General features: G+C 41.8%; 1 protein-coding gene across 1 annotated transcript in view; it reads right to left on the reverse strand.

Moving 5' to 3' along the window:
- Positions 1–25,369, reverse strand: part of RYR3 (ryanodine receptor 3) — a 534,646-nt gene extending 509,277 nt beyond the window's left edge. The window contains exon 1 of the mRNA XM_053928437.1: positions 25,236–25,369. Within this exon, the coding sequence (XP_053784412.1) occupies positions 25,236–25,286 (51 nt within the window). The 5' untranslated portion in view covers positions 25,287–25,369. The remainder of the gene's footprint in view (positions 1–25,235) is intronic.
- Between the last annotated feature and the right edge of the window lie 679 nt (positions 25,370–26,048).

Raw genomic sequence — 26,048 nt, forward strand, 5'->3', positions numbered from 1 at the left:
ATTGCTCTAGACCATATGCCTTATTTTCAGATGAGTAGAAGATGTGTGGGGAAAAGATCGTACCTCTAGTGCCTTGATAAGAACTCAGGAATTACAAACTGAATGATGTCCTCTTTCTAAATGTGAATGTTGAAGCCCTAACCCCCAATATGACTGTACTTGGAGATAGGACAGACCTTAAAGGTGTAATTAGGGTTAAAGGAGGCATAAAGGTAAGGCCTCATCCAATGGGACTGGCATCCTTATAAGAAGTGGAAGAGATCCCAGGAATGTGCGCACATAAAGTAAAAGCCATGTGAGGACACAGAGAGAAGTGGCCATCTGTCAGCCCAGGAGAGAGGCCTCAAGAGGAACCAACCCCACTGACACCTTCATTTCAGATGCTTAGCCTTCAGAACTGTGAGAAATAAAATTCTATTGTTTAAGCCACCCAAGCTGTGGACTTTTATTATAGTAGCCCTAGAAAACTAATACACAAAGCCTTCTGATTCTCTGGACAAGAATATTTTAATTTAATTAAGTGATTCTAGAATTCTGGACCAAGCCTCCAAAACCTAAAGAAACAAAGGAATCTGCAGGAAAGCCATTCTGTCAGCATGGTAGGCAGTGACAAGCGGGCGTCCTGGAGCCTCTGACCACAGAAGTGCACAGGTGAGACACCGTTCGTCAGACACCGTTCGGAAGGTAAGTTCCCCGAACGCACGACTTGTGTAACGGTTCGGCCACAGTAATGTAAGAGCTGTGGTCCTTCATACAAGGGTTGGAAGCGGGCACTAAATCGGGAGAAGCTGAGGAAGGGTAAGCACTGTTTGCCTTTCCCGGAGAAGCACACAGTAGTAATGAGACAGGGCTCTAGGAAGGGCAGCGACCTAACGCCCTTCGAGGGGCCAACCCTGGAGGAAAGCATACACTTCATGCTCAGTTTGTTGTCTTCCTTTCTTCTTCTCTTTGGGGCCCAAAACATCCCTCCTCTGGTGTTCCACCATTCAGGTAATGGCATTTTTACTCCTCTGACTGTGCTGCCTGGAACCCTTGAGGTCGCCTTTGCCTTTTCTGATTTCCTCATCCCCCATAACCCCCGGGCAGCGCCAATCCTGTCCATGTTGTGTCTGAGATATCCTTCAAATTCTTCATCTCTACTGCCGCTAGTTTGGGTGACACTTTTGTCATCTTTTGCCTGAAGTAAACCTGAAGGCTTGTAACTGCTCTTACTGTTTCATATCCTCTCCAAAACATGGTGAGAGGGCTTTCCTCCAAACTGCAAATCTTGTACAAGGCTCTTTAGAATCCGTCCTGCCACTGTCTGCCTTCTGGCCACACCCCCACCATCTCCAGGAGCAGAGCAGCAGCTCACTTCCCCAGTCCTGAGCCAGCACGCTCCTTTACTCCTCTGGGTCTGTGTGCAGTAGTCCCAGCCCCTTCCGGAAGATGCCTATTTTCTGGGGGGGGGGGGGGGGTGTTTGTGTGTGTGTGTGAAATGTTATACATGATATAACAACAACTCTGGTATTCCCACCACCAGTATAATAATAAGAAACAGAATATTACCAATCTTAGGAAGCCCTCTATTCCATCTGCCAGAGGTAGCAGATACCCTTAATTTGCAGGCTTTTAGTCTTTTACTTTCCTTTATGGTTTTACTGCATGTGTACATCCCTATAAATAATGTTTTGTTTAGTGTTGCTTGTTTATAAGAAAAGCCAAATGTGTGTAGTTTCCGAGAACTTGCCTTTTCCACTACTACATTCATAAGATTCACCCATATTGTTGCAGGTCGCTGTAGATAATTAATGCGCACCTTTTTTCCATTCTATCGTTCATGGGCGGGTGGGGGATTTCTGGTTGTTAAACACTAAAAACACCCTTAGACACATGAAAGTGTACCTGTGCATGAGTTTAGAGGCTGTATCCAAGAAAACTGCTGGGCCCCGGGGGATTCATACGTTCACCTTTACCATCTTACCGGGTAACACCACATCGTTTTCCAAAGTGGCTGCACCAGTTGACAGCCCGATGTGTTAACTTTTCACCTACTGAAATATGCAGTCTGATGATATTTTGTTTAGGATTTTGTATCCATGTTCAAAATTTAAGTTGGTAATTTTCCTTTCTTAAATAATCATTGGCTGATTTTGGTCTAAAGATTGTACTGGCAAAAAAAAAAAAAGGTTGCACTGGCTTCTTACGTTAATTTAGGAGTGCTTCTTCTCTTTACATCCTTTTAAAGGATTTTATAAGGTATCAGTTGTTTGACCTTTTGCTGTTGTAGAATTTGCCTATATAAAATTACCTAAATCTTGTGTTTTCAGAGGAAACTTCTTAAGTATGTTGATTCATTGTGTTTAGTAGCTTATAGGAGCATTCCTATTTTTTGTTTCTTCTTAAATCACTTTTGATAATTTATACACTTTTTAGGAATTTGATCTAACACCTAAGTGTTCCCAATTGTTTGGCACAAAGTGGCTCATAATATTCCCTTATCTTTTACATCTCTGCTGCACCAGAGATTTAACAATATTATTCTTAATATTGTTACTTTATGCCGTTTCTTATTTATGTCTGTCTTTCAGACTTTCAGAGGCGTAATTAGCCTTTGCATTGCAACACAAACCTTAGGTATCACACTCTTTTTCTCTCTTGCACGGAGCCCACCTATCCCGGATTACCCTTCACTGTTGAACCCGCATGAAAGGTCACACTGCTGCCTGAACGTGCTGACTAAAAACATGCCGTTCCACTGAGAGTTCACTGTGCTCTTTAGCTACTCTTCGTACCAATCCCTACAGCCCTGGGCTTGTGCCTCCCAATACAAGTAGAGCAGGCCCCACTTATGCTCAGGGGACAAGTTCCAAGAGCCCAGTGGATGCCTGAAACAACGTAGAGTACTGAACCCTAGATATGCTATGTTTTTCTTATACTTACATACGTATGATGAAGTTTAATTTATAAATGGGGCAGAGTAAGAGATTGACAATACCCAATAATAAAATGGATCAACTGTAACAACACACTGTAAAGAAAGTTATGTGAGTACGGTCCCTTTCTCTCTCCCTCTCTCTGATAACCTATTTGGTAACTGAGACAGCTGCTTGGGGACTACGGGAGGAAGGGCAGATCCAGCATGGAAATGTTGGACAACGGGGTGATTCACATCTCGTCCCAGGAGGGGTGGAATAGGACAGCAAGAGATTTCATCACGCTGCTCAGAATGGCATTTAATTTAAAATGTACAAATTGTTTATTTCTGGAATTTTCCACTTAATATATTCAGACTCTGATTGATTGTGAGTACCTAAAACCACAGAAAGTGAAACCTCGGATTAAGGGGGAACTGCTCTATTAGAAACCTTAGTTTTTACCTAAGCTTCTGCCTTCTGAAGCACCTGGGCTAAAGCAGTCTTTTAAAATAAGCAGATTTTGGTTTTGTTATATGGGTCTTTATTTTTATTTATTTCTGCTCTTGTCTTTATTATTTTCTTCCACTTCCTTTCTCTGGGTTTATTCTGGTTTTGTTTCTCCCCCATAAATTCTTAAGTTAGATGATTATTTCATTTATTCCAACTATTCTGTTTTTTTAAAGTAGCCTTTAAGGCAGAGGTCTGCAACCAAGACCTCTGAGCAAAACTGCCCACTGACTGTTTCGATAAATAAAGTTTTATTGGAAAAAAAACACATCCGTTCATTTTCATATTGTCTGTGGCTGCTTTTGTGCTACCATGGCACAGCGGAGTAGCTCTGTGAGGGTAAATAGCGATACTTATTATCTATTCTGTTACAGAAAAAATTGCCAATGTCTGCTTTTTTTTACAGGCTAATATAGAAATTTTAACTTGTGTATTTAACTTAAAGTCTAAAATTAGTACCTTTACTTTCATACAACGATAAAAGGACTACACATTTTTTCATCAGTCACTTCCTTCCTCATTTATATGCTCTTATTGTCCAGAATTTTGAACATATATTGTTTTTTAAGCCCCAAACTTACTTATTGTTACTATTTCATATAAAGTTATTTACCATTTTTGTATGTTTTAGTTTTGTTTTCCTTACCATTTGCTCTTTCTTCTCAGACCTTCTTTCTGGGGTCATTTTTATTCTTCATAAAGTATATCCTTTAATGAAGCACTTTAGAAACTTTCCTAGGTTTGTTTTGAACGTAAATGTTTTTGTTTAGTTTTCATTCTTAAAAGTTCATTTCACTGGATATCTTATTTTCAGCACTTAATGTATAAATATATATTGTATGTATATGTTTTTGTCACAGTAGAATTACTTAATTATATATTTATTAAAAGAATTATATAATTATTATATTGAATACATATTACCATATTTTGCCATATACAATGCACATTTTTTGCCCAAATTTTTGAGGGAAAAATAAGGATGTGCATTATACATGGGTAGTACTAAAATACCTTTCATCTGTTCTTGTGTTTTGTAATTATTTGTTACACAAAATTTCTTGTACCATAATATGTTAAAAAATAAATGCTAAAATTCCCTTCTAATACAGAAAACAAGTATCTACATATAAATAAATAAATAAATAAACAAACAAATAAATAAGTTAAAAAAATTAAAATGAAAGATTTGTTTTCCTTGAAAGTTTGGGCTCAAAACATGAACGCACAGTATACATGGGTGCATGCTATACATGGCAAAATACGGTATATGTGCATTATTTTTGTCACAGCAGAATAACTAGAAGCATTGTCATTACGTGAATCAAGGAAACTAAGTCTATTTTTAGTTAAACTATTAAAACTCTTTTATTTTCTAGCTCAGAGTCTATTTCTAATTTGATACCAAAAATTACTTAATTAAACTGGACTATGCTTCAGTACATCTTCCTAAAATGTGGAACTATCTAGTGATCTACTTTACAAGAACATCAGCAAATTAAACAGCTACAAGAGAACAGGTGGAATAATGTAAGGACTGATTATTTTGCCTTCTTAACTATGTGTGTGTACCCTAAAGTGTTAGGCATCAAGAACATCTTTATGTTAATATCTGAAAGAGAATGGGTCGATTTTAAAAAGATTGTTTTTCCAAAAGTTCCAAAAGATATTTGTCTTGAAAAAGTCTTGTTAACTCTAATGTATTAAAAATATGTACAATAGGATGAAGAGGCTGAAAACCCTGACCATCAACATTTGAAACAGGTTCTTTCCAGTCTGCTCATAAAACTGCAGAAAAGGCTCTGTCACTTGTGAGCTCGGCTCCTGAGAAAGCAGAGGTGCGGTCCTCTCCGTTATAGAGCACTGACAAATCTGCATGCATGAAATCCACCACAGGTATGCACCTCCACCCCAAATAAAGACAAGACCAAAAGACATATTAAGCTCGAAGATGCACAAGCACACAACCACATGGACCAGCCTTTAACACAGCTCAGTGTTCCAGCAAACCTTGGCCTAAACCACTGCCACCTCACCTGAGCCACTGCAGTCAACTTCCAACTGGTCTCCCAGCTCCCACTCCTTTCCTCCTACATGGAAGTCAGAGTTCTTAAGTACATTTATCCCTTCTTAAAACTTCCTGACAGCTTCCCATCAGAAGAACACCTCAACCCCCTACTAGTTAAGGAGAATAGAACACAGTGATCAAGAGTAGAGTCCCTGGGGCCACACTACCTGGCTCTGGCACATTCAGACTATGTGAACTTGGACAAGTTGTTTAACCTCGTTGAGCCTTAGTTTTCTTATGAGTAAAATGGAGATAATAACAATGCTTATCTACATTATAAGGTTGATATGAGAGTTAAATGAGTTAATACCTGAAGCATTTAGAATAGTGCCCCCACTTGATATATTACCTTGGCTTACAAGACCCTGTTAGGTCTGATCCCTACTTACCTCTAACTTCATCTTCTCCTTGCTCGTTCCACACCGGCCTCTCTAGCCTCAGGGACTCTGACCTGTTTCTCTCTCTTTTCTCTCTGACTTCTATCAAGTACCATTCAGAACTTGACTAAAATGTAATCTTACCATTTTCCTTTTAATAACCACCAGACCTTTGCAAACTGTCATTCCCTATCCCATAATTCTGTATTATTTTTCTTAGCCTTTGGCAGTATACAGAATTACATCTCCTCTTTATTTTTATACTCATTGTCTGTCTCCTTTGCTGTAATGTAAGCTTTGTGAGGACAGAAACTCTACATATCATGGTCACCATCATATCCTTAGTGCCCACTCCAATGCTTGATCCAGAATAGGAACTTAAAAAATATGTGTTAAATACCAGAAGAAATAAAATGCTTACTAGAGCACAGTAGTTATTCATAAATAAAATGGCAGTTACTATTATTTTGAGATGATATCAGTCCTGGAATAGAATTTAAAAATTATCTAGCTCCATGCATTTTAGAGATAAATAAGAAATAGCCCAAGTTTGCCAAACTAGCAGCAGGGCTAAGACTATCACCCAAATGCTAAATAGGTGGGTATGTATTTTTAAGAGAGAATCCTGTGAAAGCTAATATTTCACTGGTTTTTATTCAGAATTTAGTTCTGTGCAACTATATCCATAAGACTGATGAGGATCAATAACCTGAGACTAAGACGGCTGTGAGCAGCTATTCTTGCTGCAGCTTCAGTCTATGTCCTCCTGCTGCTGGCTGGTCTGGAGTTCCAGTTAGCAATCAATGTATGTGAATCAAAGCAGCGAAGACTGATTCTAAAATAAAACTATCTAGGTGCCGTATTTGTCCATTTTTAATATCCTAGCTCAAATTAATTCACAGTAACATGTTGTGCAGGGACAATGGACAGGCAGGCTCGGGGGGAGCGCAGGGAGAGTCACAGCACAGAGCAGCCAGACCGCAAGCAGCCCCACCGGTCCATGTGGGTGGAGGAGGGTGCAGTCGCTCAGTGGGAGGCAGGCTAGGTAGCAAAAAATGGCATCCTGGCAACTGTTCCTCTGAGACTGTTTCATACAAGGACAGAGAAACAAAACAAAAACTCCTCTTTCACTTTATTTATTATCAGTTTATTTATGCGAATGAACAGAAGGCATGAGGAAGGAATATAGGTAGGTATGGTTGGTGAATGGGAGACAATAGTCCCTAAATGGTAGTACCCCAATAATTTTGGGACAAAGAAAGTTACCCTGAAATGAAATCAACAAGAATAACCTTGAGATGTTACTTACGAGATTAATTGGTAAGGGTGGTGCCTCCATATAATGCAATACAAATAAAAACTGACCACCTTAGGCCCAGAATGCCTCAAGCTTGTGTAAGAAGATGGCCCTGAAGGACCCTCAGGGTCTTTTATTCAGACCCAGCATCACTTCCTTTTGACCATTTGAACTGCCATCTTGATTTAGCAACTGCTGCCTTCCTAACTCCCAACTCTTGGCTCCATTTCCTAGATTCTCCTAAATAGCTCCTTCTTAACATTACTTAACCTCAAATATCGCTCTGTGCAACAGTCTCTAGAGTTTCCTGCAATTGGGTACCATCTTCTGGGCTGCTTATACTGGGAAGAAACCAGTCCTGTGGGCAGGCATTGAATAAAAAACAGACTACCATTTGTCACATCCTAAGAAACATATAATGTAATAGCAAAATGTTCTAATACTTTAAAAAAAATGAGAATTTTGAGAACTAGAGATTAAGCACTTAGTAGCGTGGCTTCAGCTTCTAGTATATAACATGTGCTCCACTTCTTCTTAGCAAAATGCACCAGAGTAGAATACCTCTCACACACTAAAATGAGTGAGCATGATGCAAACATCCTTTCAGAAACACCAGTTTCCTTTTGTCACGATCAATTCTTCCTTCAGCAAAGAGTTTAATGAACTTTAAAACCCTACAAGTAATTTCTTCTGGAAAACCTGAAGCCTGACTTTCTAGTTTTTATATAAATCTTTTGGAGCTTTTATTAGCATCACTCACGTCCCTCAGTGACTTCCCTGGAGACATAAAATTTTTGGTTTCTTGGGAGACAGAGTTAAACATTTGATACTGACCAACTATGGAAACCCAGCCTAGAACTACATACCACCTCTCACCTATGCATAAAGTAGACACAAAAATTCCCCAGCCCATGAGCTTGACCCATTGTCCACAAACCTTCTCTAAATCAAGGGGGAGGAAATGGGATTGGGAAAGAGGGGGGTGGGCAGGAGACCAGACTTGGTGGACAATGGAAGTTCAGGAAGCAGGAAAGAGCTGCTGTTGCTCTGACCTTACCCCTCCTTTAACTGAAGTCCTGATGGCCGACATTATTTCAGGACTAAACTTGTCCTTCTGTGTATTTTCAGGAAAAGACTGGGAAAAAGAGCGCTAGACATGAGGAAAGAGAGAAGCAGCTGATAACAAGGGGAAAAAGAGAGAAAATAACAATGTAACAACAAGTGAGCAAGAAATGAAGAGAGAATAAATACATGCACATGAGGAGGAGGAGGGGGAAAGTAGTCTTACAGGCTTAGACACATATGAATGAATATGTATCTGGGTTTACTAAAACGCTTTAAAATGATTCAGTCACTTGAGTAGCAATATTAGATCCATGACCCAAAGTCTAAGTAAGCCAATAATAATTGCACCAATTGTAACTTCTGGAAAGGAAGACTACAGACCAATCCTAACTAAAACATGGGAAATGCGTGCACTCACCTTTGCATAGAGGTAATGTTCCCCAAACTATAATGAAGCTCTTGATGAAAGCAAAGAGTATCATCTGTGGCACTCACCTTAATGGTCCTGCGTAGGTTAGTAATAGAGAAGGGGCTCATCTGAATATGTGTTACAGGACCTCAGACCTGGAGACAGGGATCTGAGAAGGGACAGCTGAAAGGTAGGTGAAAGAAAGAAACTATGATGAATGGCTGTCTTAAGCCCTTCTCTAAGTGAACAATGGTAAGCTTGAAAAGTACTCCAGAAAGGCACGGGTGTGTGTGGGCAGAGCTGTGGTAACAGCCCACACAAGGGAATCAGTGATTCCTCATAGGTGGACCTAGATGTAGAGTTTAGTTGGAACATAAGGAATCAGATTTCAAATAAACTTATGTTTTCTCCATTTAGTTTTATTAGCTTATTCTATAAATGTTTACTCAGCACATGCCATAGGCTGCACTGTGTTGGTCATTGGGGATACATCAGAAAAAACAACAATAAAAATTCAATGTCCCTGACTTAATCTCAGATAAGCACACACACCCCTTTTAAACTTCATGGAAAAAGAGTAGTTTTCACTAGAAGTTCTCATTGTCTAACTCAGAATGGAACTTGCAATTTCTGAAAGTGGAGTCCCTTTTTATAAACCACTAAGGAAAAACACACATGTGGGTGTTCCAAAGTAATACTTGCTAAATACCTAGTCTAAGCAATGAGATTTGGCAGAAACATTGAATAAAAATGATCAACTGTCAGCTGATTTCTCAAAAGAAACTTTGCAGGCTAGAAGGGATTGGCAAGAAGTATTCAAAGTGATGGAAAGCAAGGACCTGCAACCAAGATTACTCAGCAAAGCTATCATTTAGAATGGAAGGGCAGATAAAGAGCTTCCCAGACAAGAAAAAGCTAAAGGAGTTCATCATCAGCAAACCAGTATTATATGAAATGTTAAAGGATCTTCTTTAAGAAGAAGAAGAAAATATGAAACAATAAAATGGATAATATGAAAAAATATGAATAATAAAATGGCAATAAATACATATCTATCAACAACTGAATCTACAAAACAAAATAAACAGACAAGCAGAACAGAAACAGAATCATAAATAGAAAGAACGTTTTGATAGTTGCCAGATGGGAGGGGGGAGGGGTATGGGTAAAAAACTGTAGAGGGATTAGATTAAGAAGTACAAATTGGTAGTTACAGGGTAGTCATGGAGATGTAAAGTACAGCATAGAGAATGGAGTAGCCAAAGAATATATACATGCACAACCCATGGACATGGACAATGGTGTGGGTATTGCATGAGGGAGTGTGGGGGGGGGCTGGATAGATGGGGGAAAGGGGAGAAAACTCAGACGAGTGTAATAACATAAACAATAACGTATAATTAAAAAATAACCATTCAAGAAATAACTTAGCCATTGTTTATGCATTGATAGGAACTGTAAGAAATCAAACTGCCTAAGCAAAGACCTTGCACCTAGGAGGTGATTAATTCTTGTGAAGAAAAGGAGATTTATTTACCATGAAACAAAGTTTGCACAGTAAAACCAAGTACCAGATTATTTGGTCCAGACAAAAAATAATTGACAACTATCTTCCAGTCATACTTCTCACTAAACTCTTAGCAAAACTTTAAGCAAACAATCTGAATGCATTTTGAATTTTGATCTATTTTTTCTATTAGATGTGACCAAATGATAGGTCATTAAAGGGCAAAAGCCGGAGTATATAAAGTCTGTTCATCTGCCACTCCTAGTGGCACAGAGGGCTCGTGCGCTCCATGGACAGGGGTGGGCTCTGGCGGGAGTGTGGGAGCCAAAGTTTAATAGTCTGAGGTATGAAAGACACTGCTGGTACTTAACTTTTAACAGCCAGAGTCCTCAATAAGGCTTCTAATGCGGCTACAGCCCTTCAGTACTAATCAGTTTCTATTTTCTAGTCATGCTTGAAGAACCTACTTCCTTTTCTGTCATCTTAAATCCCTTGGCCTGAGCCAAGGTGAATCATCTTCTGGAGCTATAGAGTAGTTCTTACTCCAAGAAGAAGTAGTTTAGGTGCAACGTAAGACTCTTCTTCCATGTCCATTGCAAGGGCAAGGCCAGCTCCCTAACAGTGGAGGTTTTCTCTTGCTAATAGTCTCAGACCTCTCAAGTCCATTCTTGAACTCACAGATGAACTCACTCAAGTGATCTACATTTGTCCTTAAAGGGCCAACTAGATTCTAAAAGCATCAGGTATCCAACTGTGAACTGAAGAAACCAATATTTTTTAAATCACCCTTTCATAGTCTATATCTATATATTCTACTTTACCAAAACCATGCATACTGAATTAACATAAGCATATCTTTTTGAAATCTTTAGAATTAATTGTATATATGTTATTGAGTTCTCCATGACCTAAAGAATCATCTTGGCTTACTCCCCAAGTAGTTTTCCAATCTCATCCCCCAAATGTTTTCCATGTACCCCCATACTCTAGTCTTTAGAGTTCCCTGAACATATCATATAATTTCACACCTCTAGGTGTTATTTTTTAATGACCCATGTGCCTGAAATATACTTTTAAGCTCATTTTCCACTGACCACCACCTTATAGAATTCACCCAGTTCAGATATTCTCTCTCTTCAAAATTTCCCTGACTCCCTAGTTGAAATTAACTACTCCTTCCAGAGTGCATTACTTTTACCTTTATTTACCACATCCTTTGTCCTACTTTACTGTTAGCTCTTTAGATGCCTAAATCTCCTACTATAGCTTGAGACCCATGAAAATAAGATTATGTATTTTGCTCACATTTAAATTTCCAGTCCCTAGTACATGCCTTTCACATAGTAAATATTCAACAAATGCTTGCTAGATGGATGGATGGGTGGATGGATGAATGGATAAATAACACATAGCATCTCAGCTTCCCTACAGAAAAATTAACAGAGGATTGCCAAGGTCTTTACCTAGCTCCGTAATGTAATAATAAATCAGAAATGGAATAATCACAAATGTATTATTATCCTTTAAAAAGATATTAGTTCTTATTTAGGTCAGTAGACATTGAAAAAAAAAACCATCTTCATTGACTCATATTAGAAAAGAGAGCGAAAGCTCATCATAGTCTTATTCAGGACACTGTAGGAGGAAACCCCAGAAGAAGTTTCAGAAGGACCGGTAGGTTCTAAACAAGGACTAGGATTAGGAAGAAACAGAGATAATGTAAAAGTAGAAACAAACTAAGCAACATGATGGTAGTAAAGTACATTGCAAAGCCAAACAAAAATCAATCCTGAATTATTCAATAACAAACTATTACTACAATGGCTTCCCTCGGCCTGTAGCTATGAATGATGGCTAAGTTTTTCTCTAAACCTGCAAGTTCACATGCCAGTGGATGATACTGTGTCTGCTGTTTCTAGCACTCAGGAACCCCATGGAAATGAAGGGGCATATAGAGTGGTTTCTGGTTTGTGTATGGTACAGATTAGAGATTTGAAAAGCACACAGACATCTTTTCCAAAGTAAACTGACATCAAAATAACCATTTCTCAAATAAGCATCAGTTTGCAAAACACTACAAAAATATCAATAGTCATCCTACTGATGTCAATGTATACAGAAGACATACTCGTGTGCTTCATATGTATATAGCATTGTCCCATATCCATTTTACATTTCCATAGCGACCTAAAATGTCCCATAATTGTGGTTAGTCCTGACAGTCAGGCACACGTATATGTGATAGTGGAGCTATCCTCATTACAATTTTCACAAGCTATCTTTGTGTAAGTCATTGAGGTTAGAACCTGAGACATTAGTCCCCATATCCCAAGTCTGGGTAATACCATAATAGGGCTGGTTTCTATCTTCATGGAAACGCATATTTCACTTACATCAGTCTCACCAACCATAAGGGCTCAGAGAGGGAAACTTGGGCAGAGATAACTCAGTGAGGTAGGGATGTGGGCTGTCAGGCTGACTTGTGAGGATTTATTCATTCATTCAAGTATTTACAGAGACCCATACTATGTGCTAAACACTATGCTTAGTACTGAGAATGCAGCAAAGAAATAAAGGACAAAATTCTTCCTCCTGAGTGGCAGAAGACACACAAACAGAATAAGTAAATGAAATATATAGTATGTTAGATGTTGATAAGTGACAAAGGTGAAGAAAGGTAGGCAGTGCAGAAAAAGACATTTAATATTAGAATCACTCTTCTATTAATAGAAAACTCTATTAATTGAGCTTCATCTAAGATACTGGCATTTACAAAATAAGATTAAGATAAAAATTATGAAACGGTGATGCTTGGCCTTTTTGCTCCTCATCCTTTAGGTGATTTTTTCCTTTTTTAATGTAGCCTCTCTTGCTCCTACTTTCCTAGGAGACCCAGGGTAAGCTACTACAGAACTGCTCCTACCAGTGCCCTAGTGACCATTCCTCATCTTTCAACCCCAATGCCACATTACTAGATCAAGGTTTTATTCCTAGATAATCTAACAATCTAAGAGGAGGTATAACAACATCTAAATCCACTCTCTGACCCCCAGACAATACATTTGCCTTGGAGATAATGCCGTAGCCCAAAGGAGTACCTTGAATGTCAGAAATTCCATGCACTTTGTCAGATGACAAAAGTCTGGGGCACAAGGGTCGCATCTTCCCCAAGGACATATTATACCTAACACAAGGCCAGAGAGAGGTCAACCTTAAATCTCTTTTACTCTAAAAACCCAATAAACCTACCTTTTAATTTTTATTTGATTTCAGGAGTTTGGACTAGCTCTGGGGGCCTTTTTTGGCTTTATGAGATATTTGCCTTCTATCGTGTGTTCTGGAAGCCTCACCAGAACATGAAGAGGAGTGACACGCACTTAGCACAGCCAGAGACCAGAGCAAAGCCCCAGGATCTGTCAGCACACTTGTCATCTCCTACCCAACAGCTGGGAGTCAGGCACATGTTCCTGTTTTCATTAAAAGCATGATTTGGGATTGCAACCTTCGTGAGTTCAAAAATTCAAGCATGAACACATGTACACCCACAAGTTTCTATTTGGCTAAGGCTTCCAGGGAGCAGGTGGGAGAGCTGTTTAGATTTTTTCCAATTACTTGAGTTAGAAATTATAGTAAATAAACACTTCAAGTACATCTTCTACTCTCCTCCCCACAAGACAGTTCCCATATCACTGAAGAGCAGCTGCTTCAGGATCTGAGGTGGCTTGTAGAAGCTCGGGCTGAGCATGAGCTCTGGGGGCCTGGCAAAGGGAATCCCAGGGACTGGGGAATAAGTTCTACCATCAAAATGTGCATTACATCACATTATATATTGTATGGAAGAGAAAATATGCATGCTAAGAGTCAGGAACTGTGTTCATTATAGCTCTACAAACATTACCACATTTAATTATCTCAACAGTCACATGAAAAGTTATTAATATCCCTGTTTTAGAGAGGAGGAAACTATCAGAGTCTCACAGCTTGTAAATAGCTTGCAGATGATGGATCCAGAATTCACACCTCAGTCTGTTTTACCTGAAGTTCTTAACTACTCTCTTAATAGAGACTGCATGTGATAATAGTGTTGACACTGATATTAATAATAATGGTGATCTGAAAATAATATGTGGTACTAGAGAAATCATCAATTTCAAGGTTGACAATAGGGAAGAACTAAGACATTCAGTGGAAGAAATTGGTCTGGCTAGGCAAAATTTATATTAATTGTAGTCATTTATGTGAATTGTACACAATTATGCCTGATTAGAGCAAATAAAATATTTGTGTACAAAATATGTCAGAATAACTTTGATCTGAATTTTATTTGATTAGAATAGTGAGCTGTATGCATATGTAATCAGACTTCACTGTGGCTCAGGTTCTGATGTGCATGTGTGACATCCCTATAGCATTTCGTTGTTTATAGGGTATGCTTTCGGAGGATCCTCAGTGCCAGGCATTATCAGATGTTGAGGGGAAGGAGGCAGTTAACAGTAATAAGGTAGGGCCTTGCTCTGGAGAATACTGGGGTCTGATCATTTCCTCCTGATCCTCCCTGTGAATTAGTTATGATTTTCACTATTGCGTAGATTAGGAAACTGAGGCTGAAATATATGAAATAGCTCAAACATATAGTTTAGTTCTCTATCCACAACTAAAATAGTGAAATTTATTGCTAATTAATGAAACACCCAGATTTGGCACCAAAAGAAATCCCTCCCCCTGACTGTCTTTTAAAGAAATCAAAAGCCCACCAATTTTCTCTCATTTAGGGAAATCTCGCTTTAATTTTTTAATGAAATTTCCCATCTACTTAGCCCAATTAAGTGTTCGGTGACTGAGACCAGCTTTATGAGTGAAAATGAAGAGCCAATTAGAGTGATGTGACTTAATAAAAAACAAAGCGCCATTAGCCTACCCATATACCTAGACACCCTGTATACCTGTCACTCTTCAAGAGCAGAGTATTCTAATTAGGTAAACATTCACTCTCGTTCAGGGAAGGGAAAATTCTTAATAGTAAGTAAATAACCAACACTATCCAGCTTAATTCCATGGAAATCAGGAAGGGAAAAAAATGAGAGTAATGTTTGATAGACAGGAGTAGGTAAGAATAAAAGGCTTGGGCCATTGCCCACTGCAGGACCTTCAGAGGCCAGGGCACTAAAGCTTTACCTTAGGTTCATGTTTCATATGCACAGACATGGGAATGGATCAGAGAAGGTGCCTGGCCAGATCTTTCTAGTGGGAGCTGAAAACACAGATAATTCCCAGTAAGGCAAATTCCATATTTAAAACACAAGTGGAAAAGAAAGGTCTCCCAAACCAAGGACAATGAGCTGCTTGTGTACAGGACTGTCTGAATCACGTTGCCCATCCATCGGTGTGGGTAATCAAAAATTGCTGGAGGGAAAGTCAATTAGCATTTGCATCAAGAGGTTTTTCAAAGTAGGCCCTCTGAGAACTGACCTATCAGTCTGTGCTCGTGAGGCCATGTCCATTCCAGACTCATTGCTGTTCACAAGCCTGGTCTCATTACAATTAAGCAGAATGTCAGAAATCAAGACCATGGGATAATGACAGGGTATTGTCCCTTTGTACTTTTCAGCTATAAAACGAATGTGCAATGACATTTGGAATAGCTAGTAGCTAGTGTGACTAATGTCAATGTTTACACTGTCTGTTGAGAGAATATTAATAGCTAATACATATTTATTGAGGACTTACTATATGCCAGGCACTCTTCCAAGCACTTTCATATGGATTAACTCATTGGATCCTCACAAGCGCCCTTTGAGACAGGCAATATTATTACTCTCATTTAACACATGGGGAAACAGGCAGAGAAGTTAAGAGGTGTCCCCAGGGTCACACATTTTAATAAGATAATTTTTGTACCATAGGAGTATGAAAAATTTAAATTAATTGTTATAAATTCATCTAAAGTAACTGATGTCCTGGCTTCCTCAAAACAAGACTGAGGTCCCTCTTGACCCTCAGCTAGTGGAGGATTTCAATGTTAAGATGTCTTATTCACCCATACAATATTCTCAGTGACTTGGTAAGGCCCAGGCATAGGGAAGTTGGTCAATAAATATTGAATAGACACTCTGCTTACTTTAAATTTCATGGTATCTATATCGATATGATCATTTTAAAGGGTGTTTAAAAGCTAGCACAATCTGAATTCATTTTGATGATCAAGTCTATCATTTATTAAACCTATTCATCTGTCTGACTGTCTATCTCTCTCTTATACACTGTTATTAATGCCATATTGTCATTTAGGTTGACATTTTCATCCAAGGACCTTGATGTGTGTTGTGAGCCTGATCCTACTCATAAAAATATTCATGTATTCTAGGGAGCGCATTCACTCACACAGAATCTGAGACTCCATCCAAGGCTGCAAACTGGCAGGCAGCTCAGAATTCTGCTGCAGATGTGTCTTGCTTGGCTGGCAGTAGTTAAGAATTTTATTTGAATGTGTAGACCAGGCCCACTTCTCTTTGGGGGGGGGGTTGAAGAAGGCCTGGCCCCCAAAGTGTTTAAGTTTGTGAGCTCTCTGATCTACAGGTACCTAGGAATTTGGAGTCCATTCAGGTTGATAGCAACCTTTTCAGGCAATCAGGAAACTAAACAACTTTTATTCCAAGCGACTCCCTCCATATATACATACCTAGTTCTCCTGGAAAAGACTCAGAGATTCTTCACTCCTGTTTTCAAGGCATCTCTGAGATGTAATCATCATTATAGGATTTATAAATGGATGAACTACAACCCAGGGATGAAGAGACAATCCTACAGGTATCTGGCAATAGGAATGCCATCAAATAGAGCAAACGCTTTAGCTGAGTTTTACCTGCTTGAGGGATATGTTCCCTGTTACGATTTTCTTCCTAAAATGCCACTTACAATGAAATGGGATTTGTTCAAGACATCACTATGACTTCCTCTTGGTCTCCACTTTTCTAGCCAGCCTGAACAGAAGAGAGGATGACTTGGAGGTGAAGCACTGCTCAAGTTAAGAACCACAGCCATGTGTCCTGAATGATGGCAATGAAGGGTTTATGAAGGGTGCACACTCCTCCCTATTTTGACTTGACCTCCTGGATTCAGCTTTTGATTCAATGTGGACTGGTGGTCAACGGGATCTCGTTTATGGCCCCAGCATTATTACAGAGTGGATCTGTCCATGGCTAAGAGTGCAGCAGTTCTAATCATACTTCTTACATTGTGGACGTTTATGTACCATTGATGTAGTAGAACTTTCCATTTCTTCCTGTCGTCTCCCACTGCCTAGCTCTCCTGCTCTGGCCCATTAGAGAACTCAACTGTTAAATTATCAGAGAGTAAATGACAGGCTCTGTCACTGGTCTGCTGAGAAGCCTGTACCTTCCAGTAAGATCCTTTCCTATTTGCTGTGTTGGGAGATACACAGCTCTTCTTGGCATATTCTCTCTCTCTCTCTCTCTCTCTTTCTTCCTTTCTTTCTTTCTTTTTTGCTGTAGGAACTATGCTAAGTTGGTGTCAGGGACCCTGGATCATTTGCTTGGGATAAGATGAGTGACACATCAACAAATATGATAACTGATAGTGGAGTTTTGTTGCTCAAACAGTTTTCTACTTCAAGAAGGCTGCACCTTAGTTCTCATGTTGATGTAGAGTCATCTCATCTTATAAAAAGCTGAGACTTCCTTTTTCTAAATGTTGTCTCTGATTCTGAATTATCTAAAAGTATTTATGGGCATCAGTCCTGGATGCAAATAGTGCTCTTCCCAGTGCCTGTAATGAGGTGGCCACTTTCTCCTCTGTAGCTCAAGGATTCTGCTCCTCTGATCAAAGTTCATAAATACACAAAGATGGAATGTCTGTGGCTCCACCCTCAGCACCCAGACTTCTCTGCCCTGATGCTTCTTCTGCCCACCCAGGGTTCTCCAAGAACCAGTGCAGAGCTCACTTAAGTTTGCCCCTCTCAGTAGGACCCCCAAAAGTGCTATTATCTTTCACCAGTTTAGTTCCTATTCCCTCAGGAACTGGTTCTACTTAGTTGTTAATGATGGTAATCACTGATGGTACCCACCAAGCTAACAATTTTGCATTTCAGTATTTTCAAAGAAAAAGTGTCTTGTGTCAGTGCCTTACCCCAAAGGAAGACCAATGAGAATGATAGCCTCTGTACATGGGTCACATTGACACTGATACAAACCCAGATTTTTTTTTTTACTGTGTATGCTATTACACTTGTCCCAGTTTTCCCTGCTTTGCACCCCCAGCCCACTCTCCACTTCCATAGTCAATCCCCACACCGTTGTCCATGTCCGTGGGTCCTTCTTATATGTTCTTTGACTAATCATTTCACCTTCTTTCAATCGGTCCCCTGTGCTGCCTTGCTCACCCCTTGGTTAGTTCCATAGCATTAAATAGTAAGTTAAACTTGGTAGAGAAAGTGTTGGTGGCTGGTAAGATTCTGCACAGACAGCAGGAACTCTGCCTCTAGAGCTCTCTCCTGTCTCCTTTACACTCTTAAAGTAAGCAGCAGCAAGCTGTTGTCACCCCAAAAGGATGATTCATGGGATGGCCTCTTTTGGGGCACTGACTCCAATAAAAATAAGACCTCATGACGTAGACAAGACCTGAATTCAATAAGGAGTTCACTGTTGAAGGAGATGGAAGGTGAATGAAAATAAAAAAAAAAATACAGGGTCTGGTGCCTCAGTGTCTCCTACCTGTAAGGCTGTGTCTCACCTAAAAGGACAAGAGCCCAGTGCACTCCCGCAGAGTCAGCAATGTGCTCCGAGCTGGAGGCGGAGGAAGAGCATGTGAGGAGAGGAGGCACAGCTCTTTTATTTTTGAATACTGCATCATCAATCTTGGAGCCGATCTGAACTTTGTTTTCTAACAATCAGGAATCAGAAATGACATAAGGAAGAAAAAAATAATATTGTTGGCACCTCACGAGACCCATCCTTGTAGCAGGATCAGGGCTAAGGTGCCAGCACTTTTTCTTCCCTTGCTCTGAATTGAAGAGGTGCTATGATGGCAAAACTCACTGGAGCAAGGGAAACTGCAGTGGCTGGAAACGTCTTTGTCCCTAAAATACCCCACTGACTTACAAACAAGAGGATGGCTGAGAAGGTGCCAGTCCAAAGCCCTGAAAACAGGACGTGGCTCCCTGGGGAGAAGTGGTGCCCTGCAGCCTCAGCATTGGCTGGGCTCCGACCACCAAGGCACCTGCTTCATCCAGCTGCAGCCAACAGGAACTTTTCAAAGGCCCGGACTCCATAAACAGACACGACTGAAGCTGCAAAATCCCTGGGCGGAAAAGCAGTGTTGGTCTACAGGGAATCTGGTCCCCATTCTCTAGGGGAAAGGAAGAATGGGCTCATAAAAGAAATGGGAGGCAGACTTTTGGAGGGATGGCTTTGAAAGGAAGAGATGTGGGATTTAAAAAGAAAATGTGGTCTTATGGGAAATAACTGCTTTGGTTATTTTCTAAGAAGACAAAATAATAATAATAATAATTACAACAATAACAACAACAACTGACTGCTCTGTTTGATGCTTGGGAATCCTGAAGACCTACCTGGCCTCTTAAAGGTTATTGCACCAACTGATTTGCCCTCTCAACCAAGTCTTTTAGTCAAATCTCTTGAGAAAAGTTGGCAATTGCTTTAGTCAAGAAATTTCCCAGGTAGATATACTGAGGCTGGACGACATTGGAGACCACCTAACAACTCTGAGATGCTAGGCAAGAACCTGTAGCAGGGAACATCATGTTTCCACAGGACCCAGTCACAAGTAGGGTTATCTCCTAGTACAGCAGAAACACAGAGGTAGAACGCTGCGAAACACACCCTCTTCTCTCATTTGGGGTAATATTGAAATTACCGCTGCCTCTCACCACACCTCTGTGAGGCTGTTAAAGCAGGTTCTATCTCCATACAGTGGGGCAAATGAAACCTCGATTTTTAAAAGTGATCCGTTCAAGGTCACAGTGAACTAAGGCTAGAAATAAGAATTCTGGCCTCTACGTTCAATTTTTAATTACATCATTCCACTCCTACTAGATAAATATTGTATTATGGGTACCTAAAAGATAGAGCTAATTTAGGAGGATTTGTATGAATGTGGAACTATGGAAAATGAGTTAAAAAGTATTGGTTTCTGGAGATAGAGACCTCCAGGGCGTACAGGAGAGATTGGTACAAATCACTCGGGAGGATGCCAAGTCAGTTAGAAGTGAGGAAACCAGTAGCTTCTAAACTAAAATCTCTTCAAGTAGTAAGGTACAGGAAAAATTAAATTATGATATAAAATGTCCTTCCCAGGAACAAGTAAAAAAGAATGATGACAAAACAAGCAAATAAAGAGGCAAATAAACACAGACATAGTAAGGCCCATTTAAATACAAGTCCTTCAAAAACAATCAGAGTATTTTGATTTCCAGATAAAATCCTCTCACCCTTTCTTCTTCAACATTTTTAATCTTCAGATCAACCCTAAGAAACCTGAGAAATATTTTCCCCTCTAAATCAATATTGGAAAATGAATAAAGAATTGTTTTAAAGAACATATTTCCTTGAAGTGTTCTCCTTCTGCTTCACAATCATATTAGCATTAAAAAAAATTCACAGACATCAGACATAACTACTTCAACTGCAGACCTGTTCATGGTCTCACTCCTCTCACACTGAGCTACAACACATTCCATATTCCAAATATTTCCAAGTTCACAGTCACCATCACCGCCTTCACCTTCACCAGGAGCTCAGCAGCTTAAAATCCCCTAGGACAACCAATGGTCATGGGCAATCAGTGCCTTACAGGTATGAGCCATCCCCCACCCGCCACATACCCAGTGCTGATGCAGCCTTCCTGACATAAGTTAGTTAATTTCTTTGTGAGGATCTACCTTCCTTCTCACATCCACCAGGGAATGTCCCTAGAAAGGAGGAGATATTGGGTGCTCAGCTACAGTTCTTTAATAAGATGAACTCTCTGAAGGCAAAGGAAAAGAGTCAGAGAAGGGCGGGAAGTGATGTTGGGAGGCTCAGAATGTGGAAACAGTGAGTGTTCTCATTTTAACCATCCAACCCAATTCACGAGGACAGCCCAGGATGGCTCTCTAAAACCATATCCCTGGGTGTATGGGGCCTGCCTTCCAGCACTCCCTCTCTTACTGCTCAGTGTCACCCTGAGCCACCTTGCCTGAAGAAAGAAGTCACTCGTGTCCACCTCCTCCCCCTGCCTCCTTGAGGAGCAGCTACCAAAAGCATGACACTGTCATCACGCAGCTGTTATGTAAATGGACTCTGTTGAGTGAAGAAGCAAGCAGTAATCTGTAAACCACCAAGTGAAAGTTCACTGTCACCCCAACCTGGGATGATGTGCTCTGGAAGGACCTGAGCTCACATTAGTGCTGTAGCTCAAATGCAGGGATTTGTCCTGGGCAGGCTGTAGGGAGGTACCCGAGACCATGGGGGTGGTCTTGATTCTCAGCCTGAGGGCTTTCTCTTGTCCCTCGAGAGCTGCAAATTTAGATGGAGGAGAACAACTTTCTACCAGGAGGACTAAATTAGGCATCTATATCCAATCTTTAATAGGAAATTAATAGAAACGAATGTCTACCTCCCTTTGCGTTCTGTTTCAATTAACTTTGTGGTGGAGAGGGATCTGCAAGGAGAAGGCATGGTATATTAAAAACAAGAAGCTGAAGCTTGGAGAGTTTTCTTTCTTTCTTTTTAAATGGATACTATGGTTTCAGGGAAAAAGATGGGGTAGAAAAGAAAACATCTTCTGCCTGGCACTCTCAGAGTGTGATGCGGCGCCAGCTCCACCAACTGTCTGGAGATAGAGTGATTGTCACTCTTCTCAGTGTAACTTCTTGCTTTCAGATCAGCGGCTGGCAGGTTTATCTGCTTCTGAGCAGCTTCAGAGCTACGTCAGTGACACTGGCTACGTCAGCAAGAGCAATTGGAAGGGAGGTTGATGCCACTGCCAGCAGCACTGGGAGGGAAAATTCTAGCCTTAAAGAAAAGTCTCAGGTCTATCTGTCTGGCTGACTCTCTGTCATTGACTTAAATGACTGCCAGTGATTTCAAAAGACCAGAAGAAGAAGTGTAGTTTTACCCTGTAGGGAGGAATCCATTTAAGTTTCGGAGTACAGGAGCATTTAGTTAAGATGATGATCTACTTCCAAACCCCTTGTGTAGAGCCTGCTCCCTAGGAGAAGGTAGGCTTCGAATGTATCAGAAGATGCAGTCAAGATGAACGCCTCCATTTAGCAAGTGTCTAAAGCCTCACTACACACACATTATAGTTATTCCTGCAGTAACTGGGGCCCATTTCATGTCATCGATAGTTCTAGCTGCTTTCGTTTTTGTCACTATCATAATAAACAGCACACCATAACCACCAATTTGATGAGGACCCTTGACATGAGTGCTATTCCATGGTCTGTTTTTAAAAAAAAAAAAAAAAAATAGGTTTAAAAGCCTGGGCTCTCTGGAACGGCAATCCTCTAAAGTTCACAGTTGCAAAGATAGGATTCCATGCCATCATATCAACCACCTTCTGGTCCAGAAGGTAAGGAGGCATAACGTGACTAACGTATGACCAAAAATGTTTTAGAAGATACTGTTCTGGGAAAGAAAGAAATGCCAGTGGGGTAAGTGGGGTAGTTCAAACTGAAATATCTTTTCAAACCCAGGCATACTCAAAGGTGAGAAAATTCCTCTGCTAGCACAGCCCTATCATTCCTGAATCCACTAAAAGCAGCAAGATAAAGACAAAATTGTGTGCAGATCAAAACTTCTGGTGATTGGGCTCAAAGAAACAACTTGGTTCTGTTCATGGATACGGAAGGAGAGTGTCGGAATTCAGAAAGCAGCAGGTTTCATTTCAGTAATTGTATGACTGGAAGCTGTGGAATAATGCTCAATGGCAGGCTGTAGTGGGAAGTAGATCTAACACTATAATCAATGACGATTATCAGTAACTTGTTGGGCGAATGTGGCCAAGTCACTTGATTTCCCGTGCCTCAGTTTCATCACCTATTTTCTTGCAATAGTCTTATTTCTCTCCAATAAGCCAAAGATGAAGAAGTTAAGCTGCTTTCCAGGGTTACAGAGGATCACATCTTAAAAACACTTAAGGTGATTACTACAAGAAAAAGAATCAGAAATGTCACACTTGGAGTCATTCACACCATGGTTACCTCCAGCTTTCCCTGGAAGCCATTAACTGTTACGCAGTACATCTGTAACAGGGCTTCTAACATTGGTCTTTGAACTGCACAGGGGGCCATGAATGGGCTTTAAGAGGAGCCCACCCACTCTGATCTCTGGAGCAGGATACCCAAGACACAAAATATTTAAGAACTACTGTTCTACAGGAAGCCTTGGTGACAGGTATCTTAAAGCCAGCTACACAGCCTCATGGAAAAGAAAAGTCAGGGGGGTGGCCACAGAAGCCAAGAGAAACATATAGGATTGGGATCTCAAGAAAGCCAGGACTTTGCCTTGACCCTCTGGGCCATCTATTTACCACTGACCCTATCCAGCAGAAGGGATTTTTTTCAATTAAAGCCTAGAAGATCACTAATAATAAGCACAAGAAACGAATGATTGAGGAGGGCATAGGGCAGAGAGTACCTGAGCTGCCACCCATCCAATAAGCCTGTTAAAGGAAAGCCTCAGAATTCCACAGGGCTTTGGGGGGAATGGGCGGTTTCACCACAAAAGGGCTGCAAACCGTTGTGTGCACTGCGAGAGAGAAGAGGACCGGGCCTGGGTCTGCAGATCAGGTAGCTAATATCAGAAGTGTGGTGGGTCCTGCTGTACCTCCCGAAGGAGGCCCAAGTCCCAGCCCTGACAGAGGACTCATGTTTGGAGGAGAAACTGAAAGGAATTGGAAGCAACCACTTTGAGAGAAAGAAGGAATGGCCCAAAAGATGGACAAGGGCTAAGTTATGATCTTCAGAGACCAGGTCAGAAGGGTACATCAAAGGAAGAGAGGGAGAGAAAGAGAATTTCATTCTAATTTCTGAGAGCTAGACAGAGCATATAAAAGGATCTAACACTTACAGAGCAATTTACAGTTTACAAAACATTATGACATTCACTATCTCATTTAATCCTTATCATCCTGAAACGCTGGGTTTATTTTCTCCATTTTACACATGAGGAAATTAAGACTAAGGAGGGCGGATTATGCGATTTGCTCAAGGTCACCTGGCTGAAATCAGAGCTAAGGTGCACCCCAATGCCCCCCACTCATCCTGGTTATCGCCCGCCGCCAAAGGCTTTTCATTAATTCAAAGGGCAACGTTGATGTGGCTACAACGGACACCACCTCCCCCCACCACTGCCACTTCCCCTAAAATCTGGGGCAGAGCAGCGCCCTCGGGTGCCAGAGAGGGGACCTGAGTGACGCGGAGCCACAGACTGGGGTTTCCCTGTCCTGCAGGGCTTGAAGGGGCCAGCAGCAGAAGCCACGGCTCTTAAACTCAGGCAGTCAAATAACGTTCAGCAGCAGTTGGGGACTTGGGGCTTAACGTGCGAGGGGCAGTGCTGGGTGAATTTCTTTACGCGCCACTAGGACTGAGCGCCTGAGCCCGCTTCTCCAGCTCAGCTCCCCAGGCTCGCCCCTGCCCCGCAGGTTCCTCTAGCAGTTCCCCAAGTGCTCGGGGGAGCCTCCAAGGCAGGGGGTTGGGGTGCAGTGTTGGGGGTGACGAAGCAGGCCGACTCGGGCGAGATCTTGCACTCCTGATCCTCTGGGTCAGGGCAAACACGAGAAAGCCCTGACTGGAAGTTTGGGCATCCAAGGTTTCCGATCAAGTAGCAAGTTGCCAGGAGAGAGGTAGAGGTGGAGGTGGAGGTGGGGGTCTAGGATGGGGATGGCAGTAAGGGAAAAAGGGACAGTCAGGCGGAGCCCCTTCCCACACGGCCTCTCGAGACCCCGCGGGTGGGTGGCTGGTCCACCTCTGCAGCCCATGGGTTCGGAGAACGCGCAGGGCATCCGGCACCGCCGCGCAGCGCAGCTTCTCCTCATCCGGCTCCGCGCTCCTCCCCACCTGCCCGCCGCCTGGCCCCGCGGGAGACTCACAGTCCGCAGGAACTGGATCTCGTCCTCGCCGCCTTCTCCCCCTTCGGCCATGGCTCCCGAGGCGTCGGTACTGCCCCAGCCTCCCGCGCCTCTGCTTTCCTCGCTCGCTGCTTGGGGTGCGCTGGTGGCTGCTGCGCTCTTCTCCCCTCCTCTTCCTTTTCCTCCTCCTCCTCGGGCTCCTGGCTCAGCTCAGCAGCGCCGAGCTAATCCCCGACCATATAGGGAGCTGGGCTTACACTCCACTGCACTGCAGAGCGCCAGCGCCAACCAAGCAGCCCGCCTACCCCTCTCACCTCTCGCCCCAGCCGAGAGCGCGCCGGCCGCGCGGCGAGCGCAGCGCCGAGCGAGTCGCGGTGCGGGCGGGGCGGAGTGGTGAACCGGGACGTGGGCCGATGGACCTCTTGTCACCGCACCTCACAGTGTTGCGCACTTAGCGGAGGCGCGCGGCCCGCGGCAACGAGAGGGTGCCCCCTACCCTGCTCCTTATCCACAAACAAAGGCTAGTTGCTTAGCTCCAGCGCACCAAGACTAGGTACCAACCCTCTCGCTTTGCCCACTTTGCCCTCGTGTGTGTGTGTGTGTGTGTGTGTGTGTGTGTGTGTGTGTGTGTGTGTTGACATCGAATGCCTTGTTCCCACCCGAGTGCCTTGGAAGGTGGAGAGGGGTGTGCCTGTGGTTTGCTGAGAGGCAAGGAGAAAAGGGTGCAGTGAGGGTGCTATCCATTCATAACAAAGTTTGCTACTCCCTAGATAGCACCTCAAAGGAGCCCCTTACCCTTCAAAATCTAATCAGCACATTTCACCAAACCCCTTG

The sequence above is a fragment of the Desmodus rotundus genome, chromosome 7 (genome assembly GCF_022682495.2).
Source record: "Desmodus rotundus isolate HL8 chromosome 7, HLdesRot8A.1, whole genome shotgun sequence".
In the NCBI taxonomy this organism is placed as follows: Eukaryota; Metazoa; Chordata; class Mammalia; order Chiroptera; family Phyllostomidae; genus Desmodus; species Desmodus rotundus.